At 43.2% G+C, this 25,664-nt stretch overlaps 1 protein-coding gene across 1 annotated transcript in view; it reads right to left on the minus strand.

Annotated features, from left to right (window-relative positions):
* The window catches only part of LOC122559261 (ras GTPase-activating protein 1), a 197,249-nt gene that overhangs the window by 4,386 nt on the left and 167,199 nt on the right, over positions 1–25,664 (minus strand). The window contains exons 21-23 of the mRNA XM_043708645.2: positions 21,809–21,876; positions 3,529–3,617; positions 1,597–1,674 (exon numbers count right to left, since the gene is read on the minus strand). Coding sequence (XP_043564580.2) covers positions 1,597–1,674; positions 3,529–3,617; positions 21,809–21,876 — 235 coding nt within the window. The remainder of the gene's footprint in view (positions 1–1,596; positions 1,675–3,528; positions 3,618–21,808; positions 21,877–25,664) is intronic.

Below are 25,664 nucleotides of genomic sequence, written 5' to 3' on the forward strand. Positions count from 1 at the left end.
AGGAAGCCCAAAGTATATCTTGGGACACTGATGAAACTGCCAGATGCTGGAGTGGGTTAGGAATGCTACATTAGAGGGTGCGAGGCCATTGGTTCCTTTGTGCACCCACACATGCATCAATTAGTGAATGATGCCATCTAACCAAGATCTCAGTGATTGATTTTGTTTCCCAATGATGAAGCCAGTGCTGTAATCCAGACAATAGAATTCAGGAACACTGCAGGGATCCTTGAGGTACAAGGTGTCATTGATTGCACACATGCGGTGTTGAGAGGGCTACAGAATAATGCTGCATGATTCATGAACAGGAGGGGTTCCATTTGATTAATGTTTAGGTTACCTATGATTGCCATTATCACTTCCTGGAGATGTATGCCGATTACTCTGGCTCGAACATCCTAGAGTGCTTGTTTATCTTGTTTGTTTTGGGGTGCAGGTGCTTTATAAGACTGGTTATCAGCAGGACAGGGGGTGCTCACTGCAACAATCCTTGACTGCTGTGGAGCACAGGTGTGATGCTCGTGCCTCATCTAGGACCACAGTGGATCACAGTATAGGGCTGTTGAAGATACAGTTCTGCTGCTCGGAATAGTGACAGAATTTGAGTACAGGAACACAGACATCTTGCTGCAATTGTACAGGGCCTTTGTGAGTCCACACCTGGAATACTGTGCGCAGTTTTAATCTCTTTAGCCAAGAGTATCTTTCCTCAGATAAGTAGGGAGTTCAATGAAGGTTTACTAGACTGATTATTGAGGTGGCAAGACTGACACAGAGACAGAGAGAGAGACTGGATCAGTTAGTATTATACTCACTAGAGTTTAGATAAACGAATTAAATTCTACCACAACAAGAGGATAAATGGAGGAAGAATGTTCCTGATGACCAGGGAATCAGGGGTCACAGTTTCAGGATACTGGGTGGGCCATTTACCACTTGAGAAATTTCTTCAGCCAGAGAGCAGGGAGCCAACGGAATTATCTTCCACACAGAGCAGTTCTGGGCAAACACTGAATGCTTTCAAAGAGTTACATATAAATATATACGAGAGCTGGGGAAACAAAGGATTTGTGGAAAAGCAGGAACAAGGTACTGAACTGGGTGATCAGTCATGATCATGTTGAATAGTGAAGTAGGCTTGAAGGGAAAGTTGGCTGCCTACTCTGGCTCCTTTTTTTATGTTTACCCATATTCACAGCCACTGCAATCCTCAACCTTGGGATTTAAATCCCATCTTACCTCTCCTGCTTCACTAGCTTTCTCAGTATGTACTGCTCTCTGTCTCTAACTCTAGCTGTTATGCACATCCAAGAATGCTTCTTCAGCTGTCTAAGTCTGGAGTTTTCACTTTCAGCCTTTCTCTGTCTTTCCATCTCCCCTATCTGTTTGACTAAATTTGATCTTAACTCCCAGTATCTTCTTCACATCATGTACTTTTTTATGTTAAAGGAAATTAAACTTAATCCTGTGGATACTGATAATTCAGCTAATTTGAAAACAAAATACAAGGTGGCCATAACCAATGTGTTCTGGTTCAGATATCTCAACTGTTGTCTTCAAGATTATTAATTTTTGGGGCAACTAAGTGCAACTTACCCCTAATTCATCTAAGAACATAATCATCCGGTGCTTGTTGTTCTTGATAAATGGATTTACACCTTCCATGTAGGGCTCCTATTAAAAAAAACTTGCATCATTATATAGTATTCCATCTTTGATAATGAATATCTCACAGCATATGGAACATGATAAGCTTTAATTGTAAATTCACTAAGTCTAAATTGTCTGAGTCAATTCTATTTAAGAAATACAACGGTACAAGATAATCAGCAAATGAACTAAGAAGATTACCCTGACATATTGTTTCAAACACTGACCATTGAAGTTTTCCTCAAAATTATTGAAGTTTTAAAATTACATTAGCAATATTAATGTTCTAGTTTTACATTCATAACTTCTATTCCATTGTTCTGATTTCATGTCCTAATCATTTCTTAGGAATATCTTTTTCACAGTGATGAGGTTTGCAAATGATGACTGTCACTACACTTCCAGGTCCCTTTGTACAACCCCTACTGGCAATACGTATAATTGCATATAGCACATAACTAATTATTCACTATCCTATTATATCCTCTTTCTCTAGTATCTTCTCAATGGAGTCAACTGTGATGCAAGATGTACCTTTTGATTTTGGGATTTTTGAACTTCGATCTTGTGGATTTTTTTTTGTGCATCTCTGAAGGGGTTTAATGATTATCTTGGAGATATTTCATAGATCATAGAATCCCTACACTGTGGAAACAGGCACTTCGGCCAACAAGTCAACGCCGACCCTTCAAACAGTAACCACCCAGACCCATTTCTTCTACCCCATATTTACCCCTGACTAATGAACCTAACTTATATCCCTGAACACTATGGGCAATTCAGCATGGCTAATTCACCTAAACTGCACATCTTTGGATTGTGGGAGGAAATCACAGCACCCAGAGAAAACCTACACCAACACGGGGAGAATATGCAAACTCCACACAGACAGTTGCCAGAGGCTGGAATCAAACCTGTGTCCCTGACGCTGTGAGGCAGCAGTGCTAACTCTCGAGCTTTTCTTCTGCAGCCATGGTGATTTATTTTTCTAAAAAGAGTCTACATTGGATGGTTTTTGTTCAGCAATAAACTGTTGTGCATTAGGTATCTCAGGAGATCAAGGGTTGATTTTCTTCCCTTTTTTGATGAGAAAACTATTTAGTTTTAGTTTGGATCATATTCAGAAGCCTTAACTGACCTGGATGTGTAGATCAGTTGCTCCCAAGAGGGGGAGGTAGCTAAGCACTTCTAGAAAGAAGTTCGTCAGTGTAAGTAATTGTGTCTAGAAGTTACAGACCAGAAGTATATAGATACAACGCTGAAGGAATTAAGCAAAGCTTTAAAAAAGTAAATACTCAGTTAAATGAAAGCACCAGAAACCATTCATCAAATTCTGAAAATGAAGAATTGAGCCACCGTTGAATTTAGCTCTGTGGACATAAAAGAGAAACGAATTCTCTGGTTGTGAATATTGTAAAGCAATGCTTTCAGGATTAATGAGATTCTATTTTGTTGTATGTTTTGAAATCAAATTTGTGTTATATATACTTTGGTTTATTCTACTTTCGCTTCATTTCTTTGCGTTATAAATATATTTTATTGTTAAACTGAATCTGCAACCTTGTGTATGTGTGTTTGAGTAAAAGACGACCTCATTAAAACACAAAGAAAAAGTCAAATCAGATTTCAGTTGGGATCTGCCTTACTCAGTAATAACAGCCATTGGAATCATAATACTATTCCATAAAAAATCTTGATGATAAAACATAGTGACTTCAGAACAGGATAAAAATATTATTGAGGTTCATTGACACTGACACTGTTATGATGATATTGTGTTTTGAGACATTACTTATAAAGCAGTGGAAGAATTTTGAAAGATACAAAAGCTTCAGCAAAATTAGTTTAGCTTGAACTTCTAAGATTCAAAGTGAGTACCTTAGCTCCAAATTCCACCAAATTTGCTAAATTTTGAAGTGATTTTGCAACAAGAGTGAGAGTTCTTGCAGCTGTAGAAGAAGGAGGATCTAAAAATAGAGCAACAAAAATAAGTTATTATTATTCTGTTATCCCATATTTTATGAAAATTCACCTGATTTCTACCAAGTTAATCAATGATCATGCAATCAGAAATAATTTTGCAAATTTTAAGCGTAGTTGTACAGGGCATGATTTCAAACTTCACACGATAAGTTCAAATGCAGAATACCAAGCAACTTCAGGATGCCTTGCAGGTTAGCAAAATGTAAAGATCAGATGTAAAATAAAGAATAATAAGGTGATATACTTTTGTTAATGTAGTGACTGGAACCAGCTGGATTTTGTTCACCATGAGATCCTTGATTGGGGTTGTGAACCTAAGCCAATCAGGAAAGCCCTGGATGATTAATATAACCAGAAGATGCCCCTCTTCCGCGGTTATGTTAGAGCCCGGGTGTCCTTGGAGAAGGAGCACGCGGTGTCCACCAACACCCTGGAGTTGTTCAGGGAGAGGTGGGCGCCGCAGGGAGTGGAGTGCATCATTTCTCCCTCCAATTCTATTTTGATTTAGTCCCTACCCTCCCCTTCACTGTTTTTGATCACACAGCACTGCCTTTTGATGAGAAGGGCAGTGCTTGTCACTGGCCACCCGGGTGTTTTCCTATCTTCCTGGTGGTGGAAATTGAATAAAGATTCGTGCACCTTGTGTCTTTCACTGTGTCTCCCACCTGCACACACACACCATGGGTGCTGGGGAAAAAATAAGCACTACCGCACTTAGGTGGTAGTGTGGGGGTTAAAGGGGAAAAAAAAAAAGGAAGGGGAAAAAAAAAAAAAAATATATAAAAAAAAAAATATAACCAGGAGATAAAAAAAGAAAAAAAAAAAAAAAACAACTGGGAGGCTCTCACCCCTGCACACACACACCATGGGTGCTGGGGATAAAATAAGCACTACCGCACTTAGGTGGAAAAAAAAAAGAAAAAAAATATAACCAGAAGATCACACCTGCACACAAAACAGGGGTATTGGGGAAATTATAAGCATACTGCAGTTGGGGCTCAAAAAATATATAACCAGGAGATTTAGAATCTCCTCAGTTTAGAGCACTGATTCTGTGCTGGCTGGTGTTATAGTCAGTATGTTACTGTTAGCTTCTGTACTTCTTTTTGGAGGGGGAAAAAACCTGATTCCTCAACTGGCTGAATTATTAGACTAGTTTGTTAACTGGCATTCCTTTTAGTGAGGACTGATTGTTAAACTCCTGATGCACATAATGTGTTTCAGGTGTAACTCTGTTCTCATTAGGGGGTTGTTGTTTCACTGGCTGGTTACAGCCTGTGTGTTACTCTCTCCTCTTTCTGAGAAAAGGACAATGTTAATTTATGGTAGGGCTTAAGCCTTGGACTGTAGTTTTCTTTGTTTTTTTGTATGTGTCTTCACTTTTTTTTTATTGGTGTTTTGGACTGAGTCCTGTGGAAGACATGCATTTTACCAGAGGAGCTGTTCCTGTGGGGAGGCCTAGCCCTGGACTGGGCCTCTGAAGATTGAACACCTGTATGTGTGCTGGGAGGTGAGCAGTTGCTGTATCCTGGAGTTTGGGAGAAGACCTTTCCTTCAGGAGTGGACCAAACCCCTGTGAGTTAACTGCACCTGTACTATGTACTGCGTTCTTGTGAGTGGGCCTGGCTCTCCAAGGCTGGACCAGGACTCCGTTGAGACTGAACACCTGTGTGCTGTGGGGTGTGCATTTGCTGCCTCCAGGAGTGGACTCTGCCCTTGATTGTGGACCGTCTTTTAACAACGGACTCTGCAGTTTGGAGCGGACTCTAATTCTGACATTGCACATTGTATACTGGAGTGGACTCTTCCTGGAAATGGATTCCATATCTTGAAGACTGTATAAATTTGGACTGTGTACCAGAAGGGAGGTTTTTTTTTTTTATTTTTTTTTTTGGGTAACTAACTGTATTGTGGTGTTTCCTGGGTCTATCACCCGCACTGTCTTGCGTGTCCCTGGGTCTGGCAGGCCTTGCTGTGAGCTGGGAGGCTCATGGGTTGTCCTGAAAGCTGTCACCCCGAGAGCCGGAGGGTGGGTAGGCCATGCTGTGAATCTGAAGGTTGGTAGGCTGTCCTAAAAGCCGGAGGGTGGGTAGGCCACCCTGATGCCAGTCACCCCGAGAGCTAGATGGTGGGTAGGCTGTTCTGAGCACTGTCGTCCCGATAAGGGGTAATCGGGACGGGCTGTCCTAGAGGTGGTCGAAAGGTGTCAGAGCAGCAGAGAGCCAGAAGGCACGTAGGGGCTGGCTGAGATCCAGAAGGCTTGTGGGCTACCCTACACGCTGTCGTCCCAGGGAAGGGGACGGGCTGTCCTAGAGGTGGCCGAAAGGTGTGCCAGGATAGCCCACTGGTCGGAGGTGCAACGGGGTGGGTGAGAGCCCAATGGTACCTAGGGGCAGACCGAGAGCCAGAAGGCGGGTAGCCGTCCTCGGCGCTGTCACCCCGGGCAGGTACCGGGGCGGGCTGCCCCAGAGGTGGTCGAAAGGTGCTGAGGGTGGTTAGTGAAGCTGGAAGGTGGGTAGGCCGTCCTAACCGCTGTCACCCTGGGCGGGTACCGGGGCGGGCTGTCCTAGAGATGGTCGAAAGGTGTGTCAGGGCGGACCGAGAACTGGAAGGGGCATGGGGTGGACCGAGAACCGGAAGGTGGGTAGGGGCGGGCTGCCTTAGAGTGGTCGGAAGGTGGGAGGGGCGGGGGCTTGCTGGGTCTGTATTGTCTGCACTTTTGTATGTAACGGTATTGTCTAATGTACAAATGTCATTGTCACTGTCTTGTCATATGTCGAACTGGGATTCGAGGTTTGTCCTCCTCTCCCTGTAAAATGGTTGAATGGTAGGGTTTGGGGCCTAGCTTTGCTGCTCCTCTCCCTTGTAACATTGCTGTCTCTTATGTACAGCTGGTAATGTTTTTTGTAAACTGTTTGTAATTTGTTTAATAAAATATAAATATAACCAGAAGATCACACCTGCACACAAAACAGGGGTATTGGGGAAATTATAAGCATACTGCAGTTGGGGCTCAAAAAATATATAACCAGGAGATTTAGAATCTCCTCAGTTTAGAGCACTGATTCTGTGCTGGCTGGGTCACAGTCAGTGTGTTATTGGTTTCTGCTTTTTTTTTTAAAAAAAGGGGTAAACCAAGTTCCTGAACTGGCTGAATTATATAGTCAGTTTGTTAACTGGTATTCCTTTAGTGAGGACTGATTTCTAAACTACTCATGCACACAATGTGTTTCAGGTGTAACTCAGTTCTCATTAGGGGGTTGTTTCACTGGCTGCTTACAGCCTGTGTGCTACTCTTTTTTCTCTTTCACTTTTGAGAAAAGGACAATGTTGATTTTGTGGCAGGGCTTAGCCCTTGAATTCTAGTTTTCTGTTTTTTTTTTTTGCATGTGTCTTCACTGTTCTTTGGTGTTTGGACTGAACCCTTGTGAGAAACTACAACTTTCCAGATGAGCTGTTCCTGTGGATAGGCCTCACCCTTGGACTGGGCCTCTGCAAAGACTGAACACCTGTGTGTGTGCTGGGAGGTGAGCACTTGCTGTATCCTGAAGTTTGGGAGAAGACCTTGCCTTCAGGAGTGGACCAAACCCCTGTGAGTTAACTGCACCTTTACAATGTACTGTGTTCCTATGAGTGGGCCTAGTTCTCTAAGGATGGGCCAGGACTCCATGGAGACTGAGTACCTGTGTGCTGTGGGGTGTGCATTTGCTGCCTTCGGGAGTGGACTCTGCCCTTGGTTGTGGACTCTTGTTTTTAGCAACGGACTCTGTATTTGGAGTGGACTTCATTTCTGACAATGCACTTTTTATACTGGAGTGGACTCTGTTCCTGGGAATGACTTTATATTTTGAAGAGAACTGTCTATCCTAATTAAAGGACTCTGATAATTAGCTCTGTCATGTTGCTTGTTGGGTTATCACCTGCACTGTTGTCTGTGTCCTTGGGTCTGGCAGGCCTTACTGAGCTGGGAGACTCATAGGTCGTCCTGAGAGCCAAGGACGGTAGGCTATCCTGTGAACCTGATAGTTGGTAGGCTGTCCTGAAAGCTGGAAGTGGATAAGCCAACCTGATGCCAGTCACTGCGAGAACCAGAAGGTGAGTAGGCTGTTCTGAGCGCTGTCGTCCTGAGAAGGGGTAATCGGGATGGGCTGTCCTAGAGGTGGTCGGAGCAGCTGGGAGCCAGAAGGCGCGTAGAGGCAGGCTGAGATCCGGAAGGCTTATGGGCTGCCCTGCATGCTGCCTTCCCAGGGGAAGGGGTTGGGCTGTCCTAGAGGTGGCTGGAAGGTGTGTCAGGGCAGTCCATGGGCCAGATGATGCATTGGGGTGGGTGAGAGCCCAATGGTATGTTGGGGCAGACAGAGCCAGAAGGCGGGCAGGCCATCCTCAGCACTTTCGCACTGGGGCGGGCTGTCCTAGAGGTGGTCAAAAGGTGTGTCAGGGCGGACTGAAGGAGCATGGGTGGACCGAGCTGGAAGGTACGTAGGGATGGGCTGCCTAAGAGTGGCTGGAAGGTGGGAGGAGTCCTGCTAGGTTTCTGGGGCTCTGAATTGTATGTCCAATTACATAAGAAAAAGTGCAGTCTTATATGTACTTGTCATTGTTACTGTTTTGTGGTGATTGAAACTGGGATTTGAGGTTTGTCCTCCTTTCCCTGAAAACTGGTTGAATTGTGGGTTTTGGTTTTACTGCTCCTTTCCCTTGTAAAATTGCTGTTTATCTGTATACAGCTGTTAATGTTAACTGTTTTGTAAACTGTGAATTGTTTAATAAAATTTTTAAAAAAGGGAAAAAAATATAACCAGGGGATCAGACCTGCGCGCACACAACAGGGGTGTTGGGGAAATAATAAGCACTACTGCAGTTTGGGGGGGGGGGGAAGAGTCTCAAAAAAATATAACCAGGAGATTTAGAATCTCCTCCATTTAGAGCACTGACTGTGCTGGCTGGGTCAGTCAGTGTGTTATTGCTGCTGTTAGTTTCTGGTTTTCTCTTGGGGAAACCGGATTTCTGAACTGGCTGAATTATATAGCCAGTTTGTTAACTGGTTTTCCTTTTTTTTTTAGTGAGGACTGATTTCTAAACTGCCTGATCTACACAATCAATGTGTTTCAGGTGTAACTCAGTTTTCATTAGGAGATTGTTGTTTCACTAGCTGCTTACAGCCTGTGTGTTACTCTTTTCTGTCTTTTTTTTCCCTCAAAGTATATGTGGATTTTATGACAGGGCTTGGCTCTTGCACTCTAGTTTTCTTTGTTTTTTGTATGTGCCTTCACTTTTTTTTATTTTGTTTTGGTGTTTAGACTGAGTCCTTGTGAGAAGGATTAGGCCTCTGCAAAGACTAAGCATGTGTGTGTGCGCGCACTGGGACGTGAGCACTTGCTGTATCCTGGCAAGTTGACCCTGCCTTTGGAGTGGACCAACCCCCTGTGCGTTAACTGCACCTTTTACAATGTACTGTGTTCCTGTGAGTGGGCCAGGACTCTATGAAGATGGTGTGCATTTGCTGCTTTCAGGAGTGGGCTCTGCCCTCGGTAGTGGACTCCATTTCTGACAATGCACTTTGTATACTGGAATGGACTCTACATTTTGAAGAGAACTGTTTATGGTAATGGACTCCTGTACCAGAAATGACTGTTTGTTGATCATTGACTTTGTCTTGTTGCTTGTTGAGTTTATCACCTGCACTGAAAATGTGTTGCTGAAAAGTGCAGCAGGTCAGGCAGCATCCAAGGAGCAGGAGAATCGACATTTCGGGCATAAGCCCTTCTTCAGGAATCATCTGCATTTATCACCTGCACTGTCTTGTCCCTGGGTCTGGGAGACCTCTCTGAGCTGGAAGGCTCATAGGTCAGCCTGAAAGCTGTCACCCTGAGAGTCGGAGGGTGGACAGGCCATCCTGTGAACCTGAAGGTTGGTAGGCTGTCCCGAAAGCCGGAGGGTGGGTAGGCCACCCCGATGCGGGTCGCCCCCAAGAGCCAGAAGGTAGGTAGACCGTTCAGAGGTGCTGTCCGCCTGAGAAAGGGTGATCAGGATGGGCTGTCATAGAGGTGGTTGGAAGGTGTCAGAGAGCCAGAAGGTGTGTAGGGGCTGGCCGAGATTCAGAAGGCTTGTGGGCTGCCCTGCATGCTGTTGCCCTAGGAAAGAGGGGGGGGGGGCTGGGAATAAGGGGTAACTCAGGTGTAACTCAGTTCTCATTAAGAGATTTGTTGTTTCACTGGTTGGTTACAGCCTGTGTGCTAATCTTTGTCCTTTTCTCCAAGTGAAAGATGTGTTAATTTTTGTGGCAGGGCTTAGCCCTTGGACTCTAGTTTCTTTGTATGTGCCTTCACTCTTTGGTGTTTGGACTGAGCCATTGTGAGAAAATGCATCTTACTGGATGAGTTCCTGTGGGTAGGCCTAAACCTCTGCAAAGACGGAACGCTTGAATGTGGGCTGGGAGGTGAGCACTTGCTGCATCCTGGAATTTGGGAGTAGACCCTGCCTTCGGGAGTGGACCAAAACCCATGTGAGTTAACTGCACCTTTTACAATGTACTGTGGGCCTGGTTCATCAAGGATGGGCCAGAACTCTATGGAGATTGGATAAAAGCAAATTACTGTGGATGCTGGAATCTGAAACCAAAAGAGAAAATGCTGGAAAATCTCAGCAGGTATGGCAGCATCTGTAAGGAGAGAAAAGAGCTGACGTTTCGAGTCTGAGCTGGTTGGCTCCCCTGCATGCTTTTGTCCTAGGGAAGGGGACGGGCTGTCCTAGAGGTGGCCAGAAGATGTGCAGGCCATTCACAGGCTGGTTGGCGCATTGGGGTGGGCGAGACCCTGATGGTACGTAGTGGCAGACAGAGTTGGAAGGCAGGTAGGCTGTCCTCAGCACTGTCACCCCAGGCAGGTACTCGGGCGGGCTGTCCTAGGTTTCCTCGAGGTGGGTAGGCTGTCCTGGCCACTGCTGTTCTGGCAGGAGGTGGGTTGGGGAAGCAGGACAGGCTGTCCTTTCGGTGGTCAGAAGATGTCAGTGCGGACCGAGAGCCGGAAGGGATGTCGGGCAGGCTGTCTTAGAGTGGCCGGAAGGTGGGAGTGATGGGTGACTTCATGGGTGTATTGTATTGTATGCATTGTTTCATGTAATTAGGCTGTCTTATATGTACAAATGTCATTGTTATTGTTTTGCAATTATCGAAACTGGATTTGAGGTGTGTCCTCAGTTCCCTGAAAACTAGTTGAGCGGTAGGGTTTGGAACCTGGCTTTGCTGCTCCTCTCCCTTGTAAAATTGCTGTTTCTCTGTATACAGATGTTTAATGTTAATTGTTTTAATAAACTATGTATTGTTTAATAAAATAACAACCAGAAGATCTCACCTGCACCCACACAACATGGGTGCTGAGGAAAATATAAGTACTACCGCAGTTAGGTGGGGGTAAAGTTTCAAAAACAAAACTACCAGGAGATAGTCAGTCCCCTAAACTGAGGGGACTCGGTGTCCCAGGTTAACTGCTAACTGGTGCTACAATCAGGAAAGCCCTAGCTGAGACAAAGAAAAAAATATATAACCAGGAGATTGTGTCCTTAATTTAGGGAACAAAAATATACCAGATTAGAATCCCCTTCATTAAGGGAAAAAATGTAACCAGGAGATCCTCCATTCAAGGAACTGACTCTGAGCAGGCTGGCCACAGTCAGTGTACTGTGTGTAAGTCAATAAAGGGTGACTTGGTGTTGGTTACCAGCTTCTGTACAGTTAGAAAAAAATCAGGACATTTGGAATCCTCTGTTTAGGGCACTGACTCTGAGCTGGCTGGGTTACAGTTCCTGCTTTTTGGACGAAACCTGATTCTGGAACTGGCTCAATTATGTAGACAGTTTTGTTAACTGGTATTCCTTTTTTAGTGAGTACTGATTTCTAAACTCCTAGGTCTACAATCAGTGTTTTGGGTGTAATTCAGTTCTCATTAGAGAATTGTTGTTTCACTGGCTGGTTACAGCCTGTGTGGTATTCTTCTTCTCTTTTGAGAAGAGGACTATGCTGATTTAGTGGGAGGACTTAGCCCTTGCACTCTAGTTTTCCTTTTTTTTTAAACATGTTTTCACTTTGGTGTTTTTGGACTGAGCCCATCTTTCCAGAGCTAGCCAGCCTCATGTGGATAGGTCTGGCCCTTTTTGTGGGTGACTAGGTATCGGTAAAGATCTGTGTGCTGGGAGGTAAGCAATTGCTGCATCCTGGAGTGGACCAATCCCCTGTGAGTTACCTGCACCTTTCATAATATACTGTGTTCCTGAGAGTGGGCCTAGCCCTTTGGGTGGACTCTGCCTTTGGGACTGGACCAAACCTCTGAGTTAATTGCAGCCTCTCAATGTACTACATTTGTGAGTGGACCTGGTTTTCCCTGGAAGGGCCAGGCCTCTGTGGAGACTGAACATGTGTGTGTATGCGCATGCTTTGAGGTTAGCATTTGCTACATCCTAGAGTTTGGGTGTGGACTCTGTCTTTGTCTTTGACCTGGAAATTGTACAGAGAACTTTGTGAATTCTGTTATGTATGTATGTATGGGCCAAAATGAGTTAGTCAGTGCATGGGGTGGCTGGGAGCTGGAGTCTATGACCAACTTGGGGAAAGGTGGGCTGTGGGGGAGGGGGGTCTATTAGTATGCAGGGTCGTTGGGGGCCAGGCAGCTCACAGCGTCCTTGTAAGGGGGGGGTGAGCAGGACGGGCTGTCCAAGAGGTGGCCGGAAGGTGTCAGGGTGGACAGAGTTGGAAGAGGTATTGGAACGGGCTGCCTTGGGGAGGGATGGGTGGCTTGCTTTGGGGGGTGTGGGTGGAGGAGAGTCTGTGTATTTTCTGCAGTTTCTTATCTAATCACACTGTCTTGCATGTATTTTTTCTTTTTTTAAAAAAAAATCTCCTGGGTTTTTTCCTCCTCTTAACCTTACCCCTGCACTACTGCCTAACTGGAGCTGGCAGTAGTCTTGTATGTATTTTTTTTTTTACTACTTTTGTGATGACCGAAAGTGGAGATTTGAGGTTTGTCCTCATTCCCTGAAAAGTGGTTGAACAGTAGGGTTTGGGGCCTGACTTTGCTGCTCCTCTCCCTTGTAAATTGCTGTTTTTCTGTATACAGCTGTTAATGTTAACTGTTTGTAAACTGTGTACTGTTGAATAAGAATCCCTTGGTGTAGGGGACTGACTGTGCTGGCTGGGCCACAGTCAGTGTGTTCCTGTTGCTGTTGGTTTCTTTGGAGAACCTGATTCCTAAACTGACTGGATTATAGCCAGTTTGTTAATTGGTATTCCTCTTGGACTGATTTCTAAACTGCCTGATCTAAACGTGTTTCAGTTTTCTTTAGGGAACTGTTGTTTCACTAGCTGGTTACAGCGTGTTACCTTTTTTTGAGAAAAGGATTATATTGATTTTGTGGCAGAGCTTATCCCTTGCATTCTAGTTTTCTTTTTTGAATGTTTTCACTTTTTTTGGTGTTTTGGACTGAGCCCTTACGAGAAAATACATCTTTCTAGATGAGCTGTTCCTGTAGGTAGGTCTGGCCCTAGTTAGTGGCCTAGCCCGCTGGGGGGGGGGGAGCAGTATTTGCTGTTCTGGAGTTTGGGAGTGGACTCTGCCTTCAGAGTGGACCAAACCCCCCCTGAGTTAACTGCACCCTCACAATGTACTGCGTTCCCATGAGTGGGCTCGGTTCTGTGGATTAACCAGACCTCCATGGAGACTGAGTACCTGTGCTGTGGGATATGTATATGTTGCCTTCAAGAGTGGACTCTGCCTCTGCCTTTGGTTGTGGAGTCTCTCTGACAATGCAGACTGGACTCTTTACCTGGGAATGGACTCCAGTTTGAAGAGAACTGTTTATGGTAATGAACTCTGTAGCAGAAAGGACTGTTTGTTGGTAATTGACTGTCTTGTATGTCCTCTCAGGAAAGCTGCTTGTAGGACTGGCTGGTGAGTACGCAAGGAGACTGAGCCAGGTGGCTGGCAGTTTGTAGGGAGGCTGGAAGCCGGACAGTCTATAGAACGCCGGCCAGGGGAAAAGGTCGGTCAGTCAGTACCTGGGGTGGTTGGGTGCTGGAAGGCCGACAGTCTGACTGTAGGAATAGTTTGGTTAGTAAGTAAGGTGACAGTGAGTCAGTGTCCGACATCTGTCCCGGAGGAAAGTGGGCTTGGGAGGGTTAGTCAGTACGCAGGGTGGCTGCAGAATGGAAGGCCAACAAACCAGTTGTGGGAACGTGGCTCAGGGTATTCCGGTTAGTGTGCAGGACAACTGGGAGCTGGGTGGTTGACTACCAGCCTGGAGAAAAGCAGGCCTGGGGAGGGTCAGTTAGTACGCAGGGTGGCCAGAGACCGGAAAGCTGACGGTCCTGCAGGAAGGCTAGCCAAGGACTGTGATCAGTATGTGGTGCGGATGGGTGTCAGGTGTCCTTTCTTTATAGCTATATTTGATCTGTGTTCTATGCACTCTTTCTGATTTGATTGCACTGTCTTGTCTGTGTTTATTATTTTATCTTTGGATGAAATGGGATTTGAAGTTTGTCCTGATCTCCTTGAAAACTGGTTGAACAGTGGGGTGTGGGGTTTGGCTTTGCCCTTTCCCCTGTACATAGTGGTTTTTTTGTGAACTGTATTTTGTACTGTTTAATAAAACTTAAAAAACAGGTGATGTTAAGTCTCCTCTGTTTGGGGGAACTGACTGTGTGCCGGCTGGGCCAGTCAGTGTGTTACTGCTGCTGTTAGGTTCTCCAAAAATAAAACCGAAACCGATTCCTCAGCTGGCTTGCTTACAAAGCTAGTTTTAACTAGTATTCCTTTTTATTGACTGTAGATCAGTCCTCAGTGTTTTGGGTGCAATTCAGCCCTCATTAGGGACCTGTCATTTAACTAGTTACAGCTGTGTGTTACTCTTTGTCTTTAAAGTAAAAAGATTTTTTTTCTTGTGGCAGGGCTTAGCCCTTTTTGTTTTGAATGTGTTTTCACTTCTTTGGTGTTTGGACTGAGCCCCTGTGAAAATATACATCTTTTCCAGATGAGCTGTTCCTGTATGGGTAGGCCTGGCCCTTTTTGTGGGTGATTAGGCCTGTGCTTGCTGGAAGGTGGGCAATTGCTGCATCCTGAAGTGGACCAAACCCCTTCAGTGTTGTGTGTTCCTGTAACTGGGCCTCTGTATATTGAACACCTGTGTGTGTGCTGTGGATCCTACCTTTTTTGGGAGTGGACCAAACCCTGAGTTAACTGCAGCTGCAAAGTACTGTGTTCCTGTGAGTGGGCCAGGACTCAATGAAGACTAAATGCCTGTGTGTGCTGCAGGATGTTCCTGTTGGAGTGGACTCTGCGAAATTTGTTAATGTATGTGGATTTCATAATTGTTTGAGTATGGGCTAGTCAGTACTTGGGGCAACCAGGAGCTGGAAGGTAGAATACTGGCCTGGGGGTGGGGTCTGTTTATATGCAGGGTGGCTGGGAGGAGCTAGGCAGTATGTGGGGCAGGTAAGGCCAGGCAACTGCATGTCTCAGGAAAGCTGGTATAGGGCAGGCTGGTCAGTACAGGGGGTGGCTGGGAGCCAGAGCTGATGAACAACTGCTTCATAGGAATGCTGGACAGGAGAAAAAGTGGGTGAGTCAGAGCGAGTATGTGGGGTGACTGGGGGCTGATGGTTTTTCCTGGAGGAAAAATGGGCTGGGGAGGGGAGACTAGAAGGTCACAACTGTCCTGCAGCAAGGCAAGCCAAAAATGGTGTGACTGGTGGCAGGTGTTATTTTTAATGACTGTTTTATGCACACTTTCTTATTTGATTGGATTGTCTTGGCTGCATTGGTTACTGTTACCTTTTGATAAAGTGGGATTTGAGGTTTGACCTCCTTTCCCTGAAAACTGTTTGAACAGTTTGTTATAAGAGTGGTGTTTTTGCGAACTGCTGTTTTGTTTGTCAACTGTATTTTGTACCACTTATAAATACCTAGTTATTTTTCTTCTTAGAATCAGTCCTTTGCACTCAGATTAAGCTGGCTGGTCACAGCCAGTGTACTATGCACAAGTAAATTAAAGGATGATAGAAGATGGGTCTCTCTCCGCAGTTATTTTAGTGGAACAGTGATACGGGGTACATGTACACATAGACTTCTGAACTTGCTAAGTTCAAAAGATTTATGAAATCGTTGGCTTTAATAAGAGATAATCCAAATACAAGGAAGTTCACCAAACCTCTAAAATATTGCTTTGTCTTAAGGTTGCGGTATGCTATTCATTTGAGCACAATTTCGGAAGGATGCTATAATACAGAAAATATCAACCAAAATGGTGCTAAGGATGACCGCCATCAGTTATGTAGACAGACTTGAAGCTGAAAACATCAAAAGATCTGAGGTGTCCAAAATCATAAATGGTTTAATACAGCAAACTTTTAAATGTATTGGCTAGTTATAAGCTCTTCCACCATTGAAAGTGATTAGTACGATCCAAAGTGCATTGCATAGAGATATACAGCATGGAAACAGACTCTTTGGTCCAATCTAGTCCCACCTGCTGGCACCCAGCCCTTCCTATTCATATACCTATCCAAATGCCTCTTAAATGTTGCAATTGTACCAGCCTCCACCATTTCCTAAATGTACCACCCTCTGCGTGAAAAAGTTGCCCCTTAGGTTTTTATATCTTTCCCCTCTCTCCCTAAATTGAACCATACAGAAGGAGATTAGATAAAGTTTGTGAGAAGACTTGTAGCTCGGGTGCTCGTTGCTGTGGTTCTGTTCGCCAAGCTGGAAGTTTTTGTTGCAAACGTTTCGTCCCCTGTCTAGGTGACATCCTCAGTGCTTGGGAGTCTCCTGTGAAGCGCTTCTGTGGTGTTTCCTCCGGCATTTATAGTGGCCGGTATATTGGGTCCAGGTCGATGTGTTTGTTGGAGTTTGTGGATGAGTGCCATGCTTCTAGGAATTCCCTGGCTGTTCTTTGTTTGGCTTGCCCTATATAATGGGACAACACTACCACTATAGGGCAAGCGAAACAAAGAACAGCCAGGGAATTCCTAGAAGCATGGCACTCATCCACAAACTCCATCAACAAACACACTGGCCACTACAGCAGACAGCTGAAACTGACAACCGGAAGCGGCAGGGACAGGCCACTATAAATGCCGGAGGAAGCTTCACAGGAGGCTCCCAAGCACTGAGGATGTCACCTAGACAGGGGACGAAACATTTGCAACAAAAACTTCCAGCTCGGCGAACAGAACCACAGCAGATTAGATAAATACTAAAAGATGCTCTACATATACAGTGGAAAAGTTGGGACTACCTGATCAATTCTAGTAGTGAGTAGCCTCCTTCCATCAAGTACCATGGTAAAATTCTAATATTTTCATTACTTAATAGATGCAATCAAGACATTAACCTTCTAGAGAGAGAGCCCAAACCTTTGCATCTGTGCAAGCATTAAAAGTGAGCTGCTCTTGATCAGTACTAATATAAAACCCCATAACTTGTGCTCAAAGCTTAAGTGCTCACATTTTTAAGATCTACTCAAGGTATAAAAAGGAAAATCATTGCAATCATTTCCACTGTCCCCCTTCCTTTTATCAGCTGTTTCTTTCATTCTTGTTTATCCTCTTTTTATCACAGTTCCTCTAGTTACATAGTCTCCTCTCTTCTTCCACCACAGCAATAAAAACTGCACTCTTCACAACATTTTGCCTTTTGTATAAGTTAACTAACCTCTGGCTTAATGTTTTGTAGACATACGCAAATCATGTTAACACAGCTGGTGGAATTTAAGTTTACTGAATAAAATCTCATCCCTGTAATGGTGACCATTTGACCATCATTGATTGTAGTAAAAGTATATCTCTTTCCCTAATGAGAAAGAAAACTACCATCCTTATCTAGTTTGACTTGCATGAGTGTCCAACTCTCAGCATTTGAGCAAGAAGCATTGTCAATGGCATGGGACTCCAGCAGAATGAGAAGACAAAATGCATTATTGACAATGCTACTGGAAATTTTACTGCAAGAAAAACTGTCCAAAATGAGGATAAAAGACATGGACCTTGTATGCAGTGAGACGAGCATGACATGAGTTTTGGGAAAGAAGCTGATTGGAAACATTCCCCAAACCTTATCAGTGTTTAGATCATCAGGTTTTTTTTTAAGGATTAGATTCCCTACAGTATGGAAACAGGCCCATCGGCCCAACAAATCCACACTGACCCTTCGAACAGTAACCACCCAGACCCATTCCCCCACCCTCCATTCACCTCTGACTACTGCCACCCATATGGAAACTATTCTTATAAACTAAAATTTAAAAAAAACACAAGTATCATTACAGCAATTTGCAAAGAGCAGGGAATCTCAAGAATTAATCCATAAGCTAATTCAAATATGATCCAAAGTGAAGCATTAGTGGTATGTAATGGAATAAGCACAATAGCAAGAAATGATTTTGGACATAGAATCCATATGGGTGGAGGTAAGAAATTTAAAAAAAGTAAAGATACTGGCAGGAGTTTTTATATCAGAGGTTTTCAAGCAGTGAGAAGATGAAGTGTGCCATGAACTTCCGTGAAAGTAGCACCACTTTGCACAGAGCCCTGATACTGACATGCATAGACATTATCACCATGTGTGTACAGAAGATTGGGAATTCACATGTGTCGCCCCAAATATTCAGTTTGAGCATGTGCATTGATCAATGAACATATCTCCAGGATGACAAAAACCGCATGCACAGTAGAGACACACAATTGCCGAATAACTGTTGAAGTGGCTTGTCTGTCTGGACAAGTTTCCACATTAGCAAGAAATTTAAGATTAATATTTTTGGATTCTGCTTTAGTTAAGCCACAGAATCTAGTCTAAGACTTAGATCAAAGAAGTTTCTTGTCAAACGAGGTGATTCCTCTGCTAATTCAGTTGATGAAACATTTGAACCCAAAAGGAAAGAAAAGAACTGCTCAGAGACAGCACAATGAAAAATATGCGATCTTTGGATTTTCATGAACAGGACATACCATTTGGTACCTATCTGATATGTCTCATACGCAGAGAAAAGTTGACAAAGAATTGACTGGAGTAGATATTGAAAACATATTTGTGCTCATAGTTGAACATTACTTTTTCAGGTGGATTTGAAACATTAGTGCTTTTGATCCTTGTTTAGCTTACTACATAAACCTTGTTAGAAATATTTCTAGTAAGGCAGTGATCACTGTTTAAAAGAAAAGATTATGGACAAACAATTCAGCCAAAAAAAGGGGTTATGCTATAGAACGGTTTGTCTCATTTTAAGTGTGATATGGAAAAGGCTGGGAACCACTGTTCTACAGGTTCTCTAACTATATGGTGGGATGCCACACCATAGGTAATGCATTTATCATGGGTGACATTAATCTTCATGTAGATTGGGACAGGCAGATTGGCAGGTAAAGCCATGAGAAAAAATTCAGAATATTTGGGGAAGTTTCCCAGAACATCCTGTTCGGGTCTAACCAGGGATCAGACTATGTTGAATCTGGGGATATGTAATGAGGCAAGCTTTAATTAATTATCTTATGTCTGAAATTTATTATTATGTCTTAATCTCTTTGGAAACAGACCACAGCATGGTAGAATTTAGCATTCATTCTGAGGGACAAATTTGTATTAGAAGCAACTGTTCTAATAAGAATAATTATAAAAGGCATGAAGACAAACCTGGTTGGAGTGGACTGGGAAAGACGTTTCGCAGCAAAGACGGTTGAAGAATAAAAACAGATATTTAAGAAAATAGTTCAAGACTCACAAGAAAAGTATATTTCAGTAGGGAAGGGGGATTCTAGGTGGGGATAAGCCAACCGTGGTTAACCAGGGAACTTAAGGATCGCATGAAAATAGTGGAAAACATTAGAGGCAAGCCACAAACCAGCAAGAAACAACCCAAACGAGGATAAATTTGCAAGATTGATCAAGAAGGATTGCAACATCTTTTATGAAGATATTTTTAAAAAGCCAATGTGAACATATGCTCCTTAGAGAAAAAGGCTCGAGAAATTATAATGGGGATGCAGAAAACAGCAGAGGAGATGAATAAGCACTTTGTTTAGGGTATAGGTTTGGTATCCAGACATTTCATTACCTGGCTAGGTAACATCTTCAGTGGTGACCTTCAAGTGAAGCGAAGCTGTTGTCTCCTGCTTTCTATTTATAGGTTTGTCCTGGATGGGGTTTCTGGGGTTTGTGATGTCATTTCCTGTTTGTTTTCTGAGGGGTTGATAGATCTAGATACCATCTGTGTGTTTGTTTATGGCGTTGTGGTTGGAGTGCCAGGCCTCTAGGAATTCTCCGTCATGTCTTTGCTTAGCCTGTCCCAGGATAGATGTGTTGTCCCAGTCGAAATGGTGGGTTTTTTTCATCCGTGTGCAGGGCTGTGAGGGAGAGAGGGTAGTGTCTTTTTGTGGCTAGCTGGTGTTCGTGTATCCTGGTGGCTAACTTTCTTCCGGTTTGTCCTACGTAGTGTTTGTGGCAGTCCTTGGAAGGGGGACATGCACATTTCCAGGATGGAAATCTACAAATAAGAGTACTACTGGGATCAATGCTAAGGCCATAGTTATTTTTGATTATTTATTTTAATGACTTTAGAAGAGGCAAGTTTAATGTACAATAATCAGGTTTACAGATGACAGTCTGCGGAGTGATAGACAAGTTAAGTGAGTGGGCAAAATCTTGCTATAAGGACTATAATGTGGGAAAATGAAGTGATACACTTTGGAACGTAGAATAGAAGAACTAAATGTTATTTAAATAGAGAAAGATGCAGAATGCTATTAAACGGAGGATTTGAGAGTTCTTGTGAAGGAATTACAAAAATCTAGCATCCATGTTCAGCATGTAATTGTGAAGGTGAATGGAATGTTGGCTTTTATCGAGTATGGAAGTAGGGGGTGGCTTTGTTGAAACTACACACGACTAGTCAATTCACACCACAGCTTGAATACTGTGAAAGATTTTGTGCCCTTTATCAAAGAAGGTTATACTGGTATTGGCAGCAGTCCAGAGAAGGATTATTAATCTGACACCAGGTGTTTTATTAATCTGATACCAGCTATGGGGAAACTGTCTTATTGGAGTTTAGAAGAATAAGAGGTGAACGATTCGAAATAGGGACTTGACGTTAGAAGTGGAAAGGTCAATTCCCATGTTGGAGTGTCCAGGATCAGATGGCATAAGCTCAGAATAAGGGCTCCCCCAATTTAGACATAGATGAAAAGGAATTTCTTCAGAGGGTAGGGAATCTGTGGAATTTTTTATTGTGGATGGCTGTTGAGGCTGGATCATTAAAACTCTTTCTTGGCCTTGAATGTACTTAATCAGTAAGGGAACCAAGGGTAATGAGGAAAAAGGCATAAAAAGAGTCGAGGACCATCAGATTGGCCATGATCTCATTTAATGGTGGGACAGGCTTGATGGAATGAATAGCCCACATGTGGTCCACAGCAATCAAGTCTTCGGGGCTTTTAACTAACCTTTGCCAATGCCTAAAACAAAACTCAGTTTGAAAATAGTTCAAAGTTTGCAATGCTCACATGCTATGGAAGAATAAGGACGAAAAAACAAGGCATGTGCAACATTTACCAGGTTCTGATCAAAGATTATTGACCACAAAAATGAAGGCTGTTTCTCTGTCCACAGATGCTGTAACACTTGTACAGCTCAGAAAGGAGCATTGCTCTAACAGCTCAAACTAGACAGTATCCATGCAGAATGAGCACAAGTCAGCCCTTTTGAATCACCATGTGCGCATAGTTATGAAAAACATAGGTAGAGGCAAAACTTATCCACCGTCTTTCCCTGTAAGTGTGTAACAAAAAAAATGTTGAGGCTATGCAAGTGCTGAGTATTTAAGGATTTCTTTTTTTTTGAAAAATTCTAGTTTTGCAATCTCTTTTCCTGCGATATTGGTTAGGGCTACAAGTGCAGACATACTCTTGAAATGAGTATAAAGGCAGTTTACTGGTAAGGCAATCCTGCAGACCAGGCAACTTTGCACTCGATAATTATAGAAAGTAAGACTGTGAAGCTGGTTTCACCTCCATGTATATAAAAGGAGGAAAGCTGCAAGAATTTCTTCAGTTGGATCCAAGAAGTGGAAGATGTAAAAGATACCATGGTTACAAAGTATCAAGCAGTGCGAACTTTCATAAGGGAAGACTCACCCAAAATGATACTGAACATCCGTGGATTGAGAATAGCTGGACAAATCAACCGCAAGAAAACAAACCCACTACAACATAGGGAAAGAAAGAGAAAATAAATATTATACACAATTCACCAAATACATTGTAATCGAGAAGAAAAACTTCAATACATGACAAGCAAGTATTAAATGGAAGTAATATTCTCTCATTTTTCAATCGCCTCAAATTCTACATAACCTTCAGGCCTCATTACAATTGAAAAAAAGTTAAGATTAATGCAATTTTAATTGATAGGTTTGTCAGGACAGTGAAGTAGAAGATTTTAGTACCAGTGTTAGTATATTAATAAATTCAAACGTTCAATCTAAACCGAATAAATTTTCAGACTTTTAGAAAACTGAGGGCTGGAAAGAAAAGCACAACTAACACTGTATCCAAGGTCTTGGCAAGCTGCGCAAATAAACAGTGGTCCATCTAATTTAATAAATATACATATAAAAGTATTATATATTGACATGATCCTAATAAAGAATTAAGTGAAGACAGAAATTAAGGTTACCCAATTCAATAATATTTTGGCTCATCAGATTATAAACTGAAATGTACATTCTCGACAACTTTTCACTCCTTGCTTAACAAGAATCTACCTCTGTCTTAAATGTATTCGTCTACCCTACAGTTCTCACTTCCATATCAAACCTGTTGGATAATTACAAATTGAGGGCCCTGCCCTCTGCACCTCTTTAGCTGTCTCACTTGCAGTCACACTCTTCTGCCTCTAAGCACTGACCAAATCAGATAACAACCCAAGAGGTGTGACTACCAACTGGTACAAAGAATCTCCCACCAATCATAGTGCCTGTAGTTCAGTCTCTAGTTTTATAAACTGAGTCAAATTTGTTTGAACTTCAAATATGTGCTGCAGTCATGCTTCAATATCCAGAAACTCCTATAGGCTACCACAGTGACACATCACACGTCCTGCTATCCTTAACATGTTCTAAGGAACTACTTAATTATTTTATTCAATTACACATTAAGCTACGTTGTCATATTTTATTAACCCTACCACCAGTTCCCATTCCGTGTTGAACCTTAGATAGAGAATAAACTTCAGTATTATTATTCACCAAATAACTAATTGGTTCTCCTGCAATAATAGCAACAATCATTTCCTGAGACTAAAAAGCTTTAGAAAAGCAAAAACAATAGAAGACCTCCTTCCCTTCCTCCCCTTTAACTCCTTAATCTTTACTCCAGCACTCCATTATAAATTAGAGACAAGTGTTCAGTCACACTAAATTAGATAGTTTTACAAACATGAGGACAGCAGTGATTTGAGAAGGCAGCTCACCACCACCTTCTCAAAGACAACAAGGCACAGGCAATAAATGCAGATGAGCCAGCAACGCCCACATCCCATGAGCGCACAAAATACAAGTTAAGAAAAAAGACTCATCCGACTGAGGATCCAGTTTCAGCTGCTTCTTAACTAAGCTGCTCTTTCATCATAGGCATCTTATTAAAATCCTTTACAAGGTGGGCAACAAACTGATTTCAGTTTAATGCCAAGAACATCTAAATTAGATTTCTAGAAAATGAAAATTTATACTTTCTCACTCAAAAACTGCAAGCACTCAGTCCTAGCTCACTATTAAGTCTTATACCATATACAGTCAGGCAATGAGAAAACTGAGTCCTCCATCACCAATAACATGCATTTAAAAAGCACCTGAACATCAAAATATCCTAAAGTGCATTATAAAGTACCTATGAAACAAGATAAGGACAAATTATCAAAGCTTAAACAAAAAGGTAGGTTTGAGGGGGAAAGAGACGTAGAGGTGTAGATGTTTCGGAAAGAAATTCTAGAGATTTGAATTTAAGCAGGCGAAAATACAGCTTCCAAAGGTAGAGTGATTTAAAAAAAAAAAATCAATATTCTGGGAGCCATCTTTGACTAGAATCTGAACCAGTCACACAAATGTTATGGCTTCTGCTTTCATTTAACTGTGGTCCCAGTTCCTGAAAGTTTCTCCAACAATGTTGCAACTGGAACAATACTTCAACTGCAGAGACCTCTGCACCACAAGAGGGACCCTTGGTTGTACTTCTATAGCATCACCCTTCAATTCCTATCCACGACACATACTGACCCAACCCAAAAAGTTGTCTCTTAACCAAGGTAACATATTTTGGAAACATCTTCAATATCTGAACAGACACATCCATATACAGAAAATGAATACAGGTTAGGCTATTTAGGACATAACTTCTCACTTTTCTAGTTTAAATTCTATTTGCCCCACCCTCTCAGCTGCTCATCACACACAGCTATGGCCTTAGCTCTGACTGGTTTACACAGATAATCCATGTTTTTCATTGACACGTAGGCAGGCAGAACACAGGCAAGTGGAAGTTGTTTGTTCGTGCAAAAACCACAGGAAGAGTGCCAAAGGATCTTCTCTGAATCTGGTCTCGAAGTATGAGCTCTGTTATTTGCTTAATCTTTGGTTCAGATCAGAAGTTAGATCAATAACACAGTGACTTGTACAGTAAAAACAATTTTAAAAAATATATTTCTGTATTACAATGATCACATACAGCATGGTTACAGCCCTTCCCTCCTAATCCATACACCCAATCCGGTAAAACCACCAATGACTGACATCCCTACGGCCAGCCTCAAGTTCTCATGGTCTTTAACAGGCACTATAATCTCTAGCTGAAAATGTGTTGCTGGAAAAGCGCAGCAGGTCAGGCAGCATCCAGGCAACAGGAGAATCGACTTTTCGGGCATAAGCCCTTCTTCAGGAATGAGGAAAGTTTGTCCAGCAGGCTAAGATAAAAGGTAGGGAGGAGGGACTTGGGGGAGGGGCATCGGAAATGTGATAGGTGGAAAGAGGTCAAGGTGAGGGTGATAGGTCAGACTGGGGTGGGGGCAGAGAGGTCGGGAAGAAGATTGCGGGTTAGGAAGGCAGTGCTGAGTTCGAGGGATTTGACTGAGACAAGGTGGGGGGAGGGGAAATGAGGAAACTGGTGAAATCAGAGTTCATTTGTTGTGGTCTGGCGATGGAGGAGTCCAAAGACCTGCATATCCTTGGTGGAGTGGGAGGGGGAGTTGAAATGTTGAGCCACAGGGTGGTTGGGTTGGTTGGTCCGGGTGTCCCAGAGGTGTTCTCTGAAACCCTCGGCAAGTAGCCGGCCTGTCTCCCCAATATAGAGGAGGCCACATCGGGTGCATCCTCCATCGCCAGACCACAACAAAACGACGGTTGGAGGAAGAGCGCCTCATCTTCCGCCTAGGAACCCTCCAACCACAAGGGATGAACTCAAGATTTCACCAGTTTCCTCATTTCCCCGCCCCCCACCTTGTCTCAGTCAAATCCATCGAATTCAGCACCGCCTTCCTAACCTGCAATCATCTTCCTGACCTCTCCGCCCCCACCCCAGTCTGACCTATTACCCTCACCTTGACCTCTTTCCACCTATCACATTTCCGATGCCCCTCCCCCAAGTCCCTCCTCCCTACCTTTTATCTTAGCCTGCTGGACAAACTTTCCTCATTCCTGAAGAAGGGCTTATGCCCGAAACGTCGATTCTCCTGTTCCCTGGATGCTGCCTGACCTGCTACGCTTTTCCAGCAACACATTTTCAGCTCTGATCTCCAGCATCTGCAGACCTCACTTTCTCCACTATAATCTCTAGACTTTGGGATCTTTTTATGCATCCTATTCATTTCCATTCTGAAGTTAATTGCTACTCCTTCAGGCCACTCAAGCTGGCTTTATCTTTAGACAGTCTGAGTTAGTTATTTATTTTCTCACGTGCTGTCTTTATCAAATTCAGTTATTCCTCATATTTTCCACTGTCC

Source organism: Chiloscyllium plagiosum, unplaced genomic scaffold (assembly GCF_037043375.1).
Source record: "Chiloscyllium plagiosum isolate Xiang-an unplaced genomic scaffold, Cpla_swu_hap1 HiC_scaffold_2, whole genome shotgun sequence".
In the NCBI taxonomy this organism is placed as follows: domain Eukaryota; kingdom Metazoa; phylum Chordata; class Chondrichthyes; order Orectolobiformes; family Hemiscylliidae; genus Chiloscyllium; species Chiloscyllium plagiosum.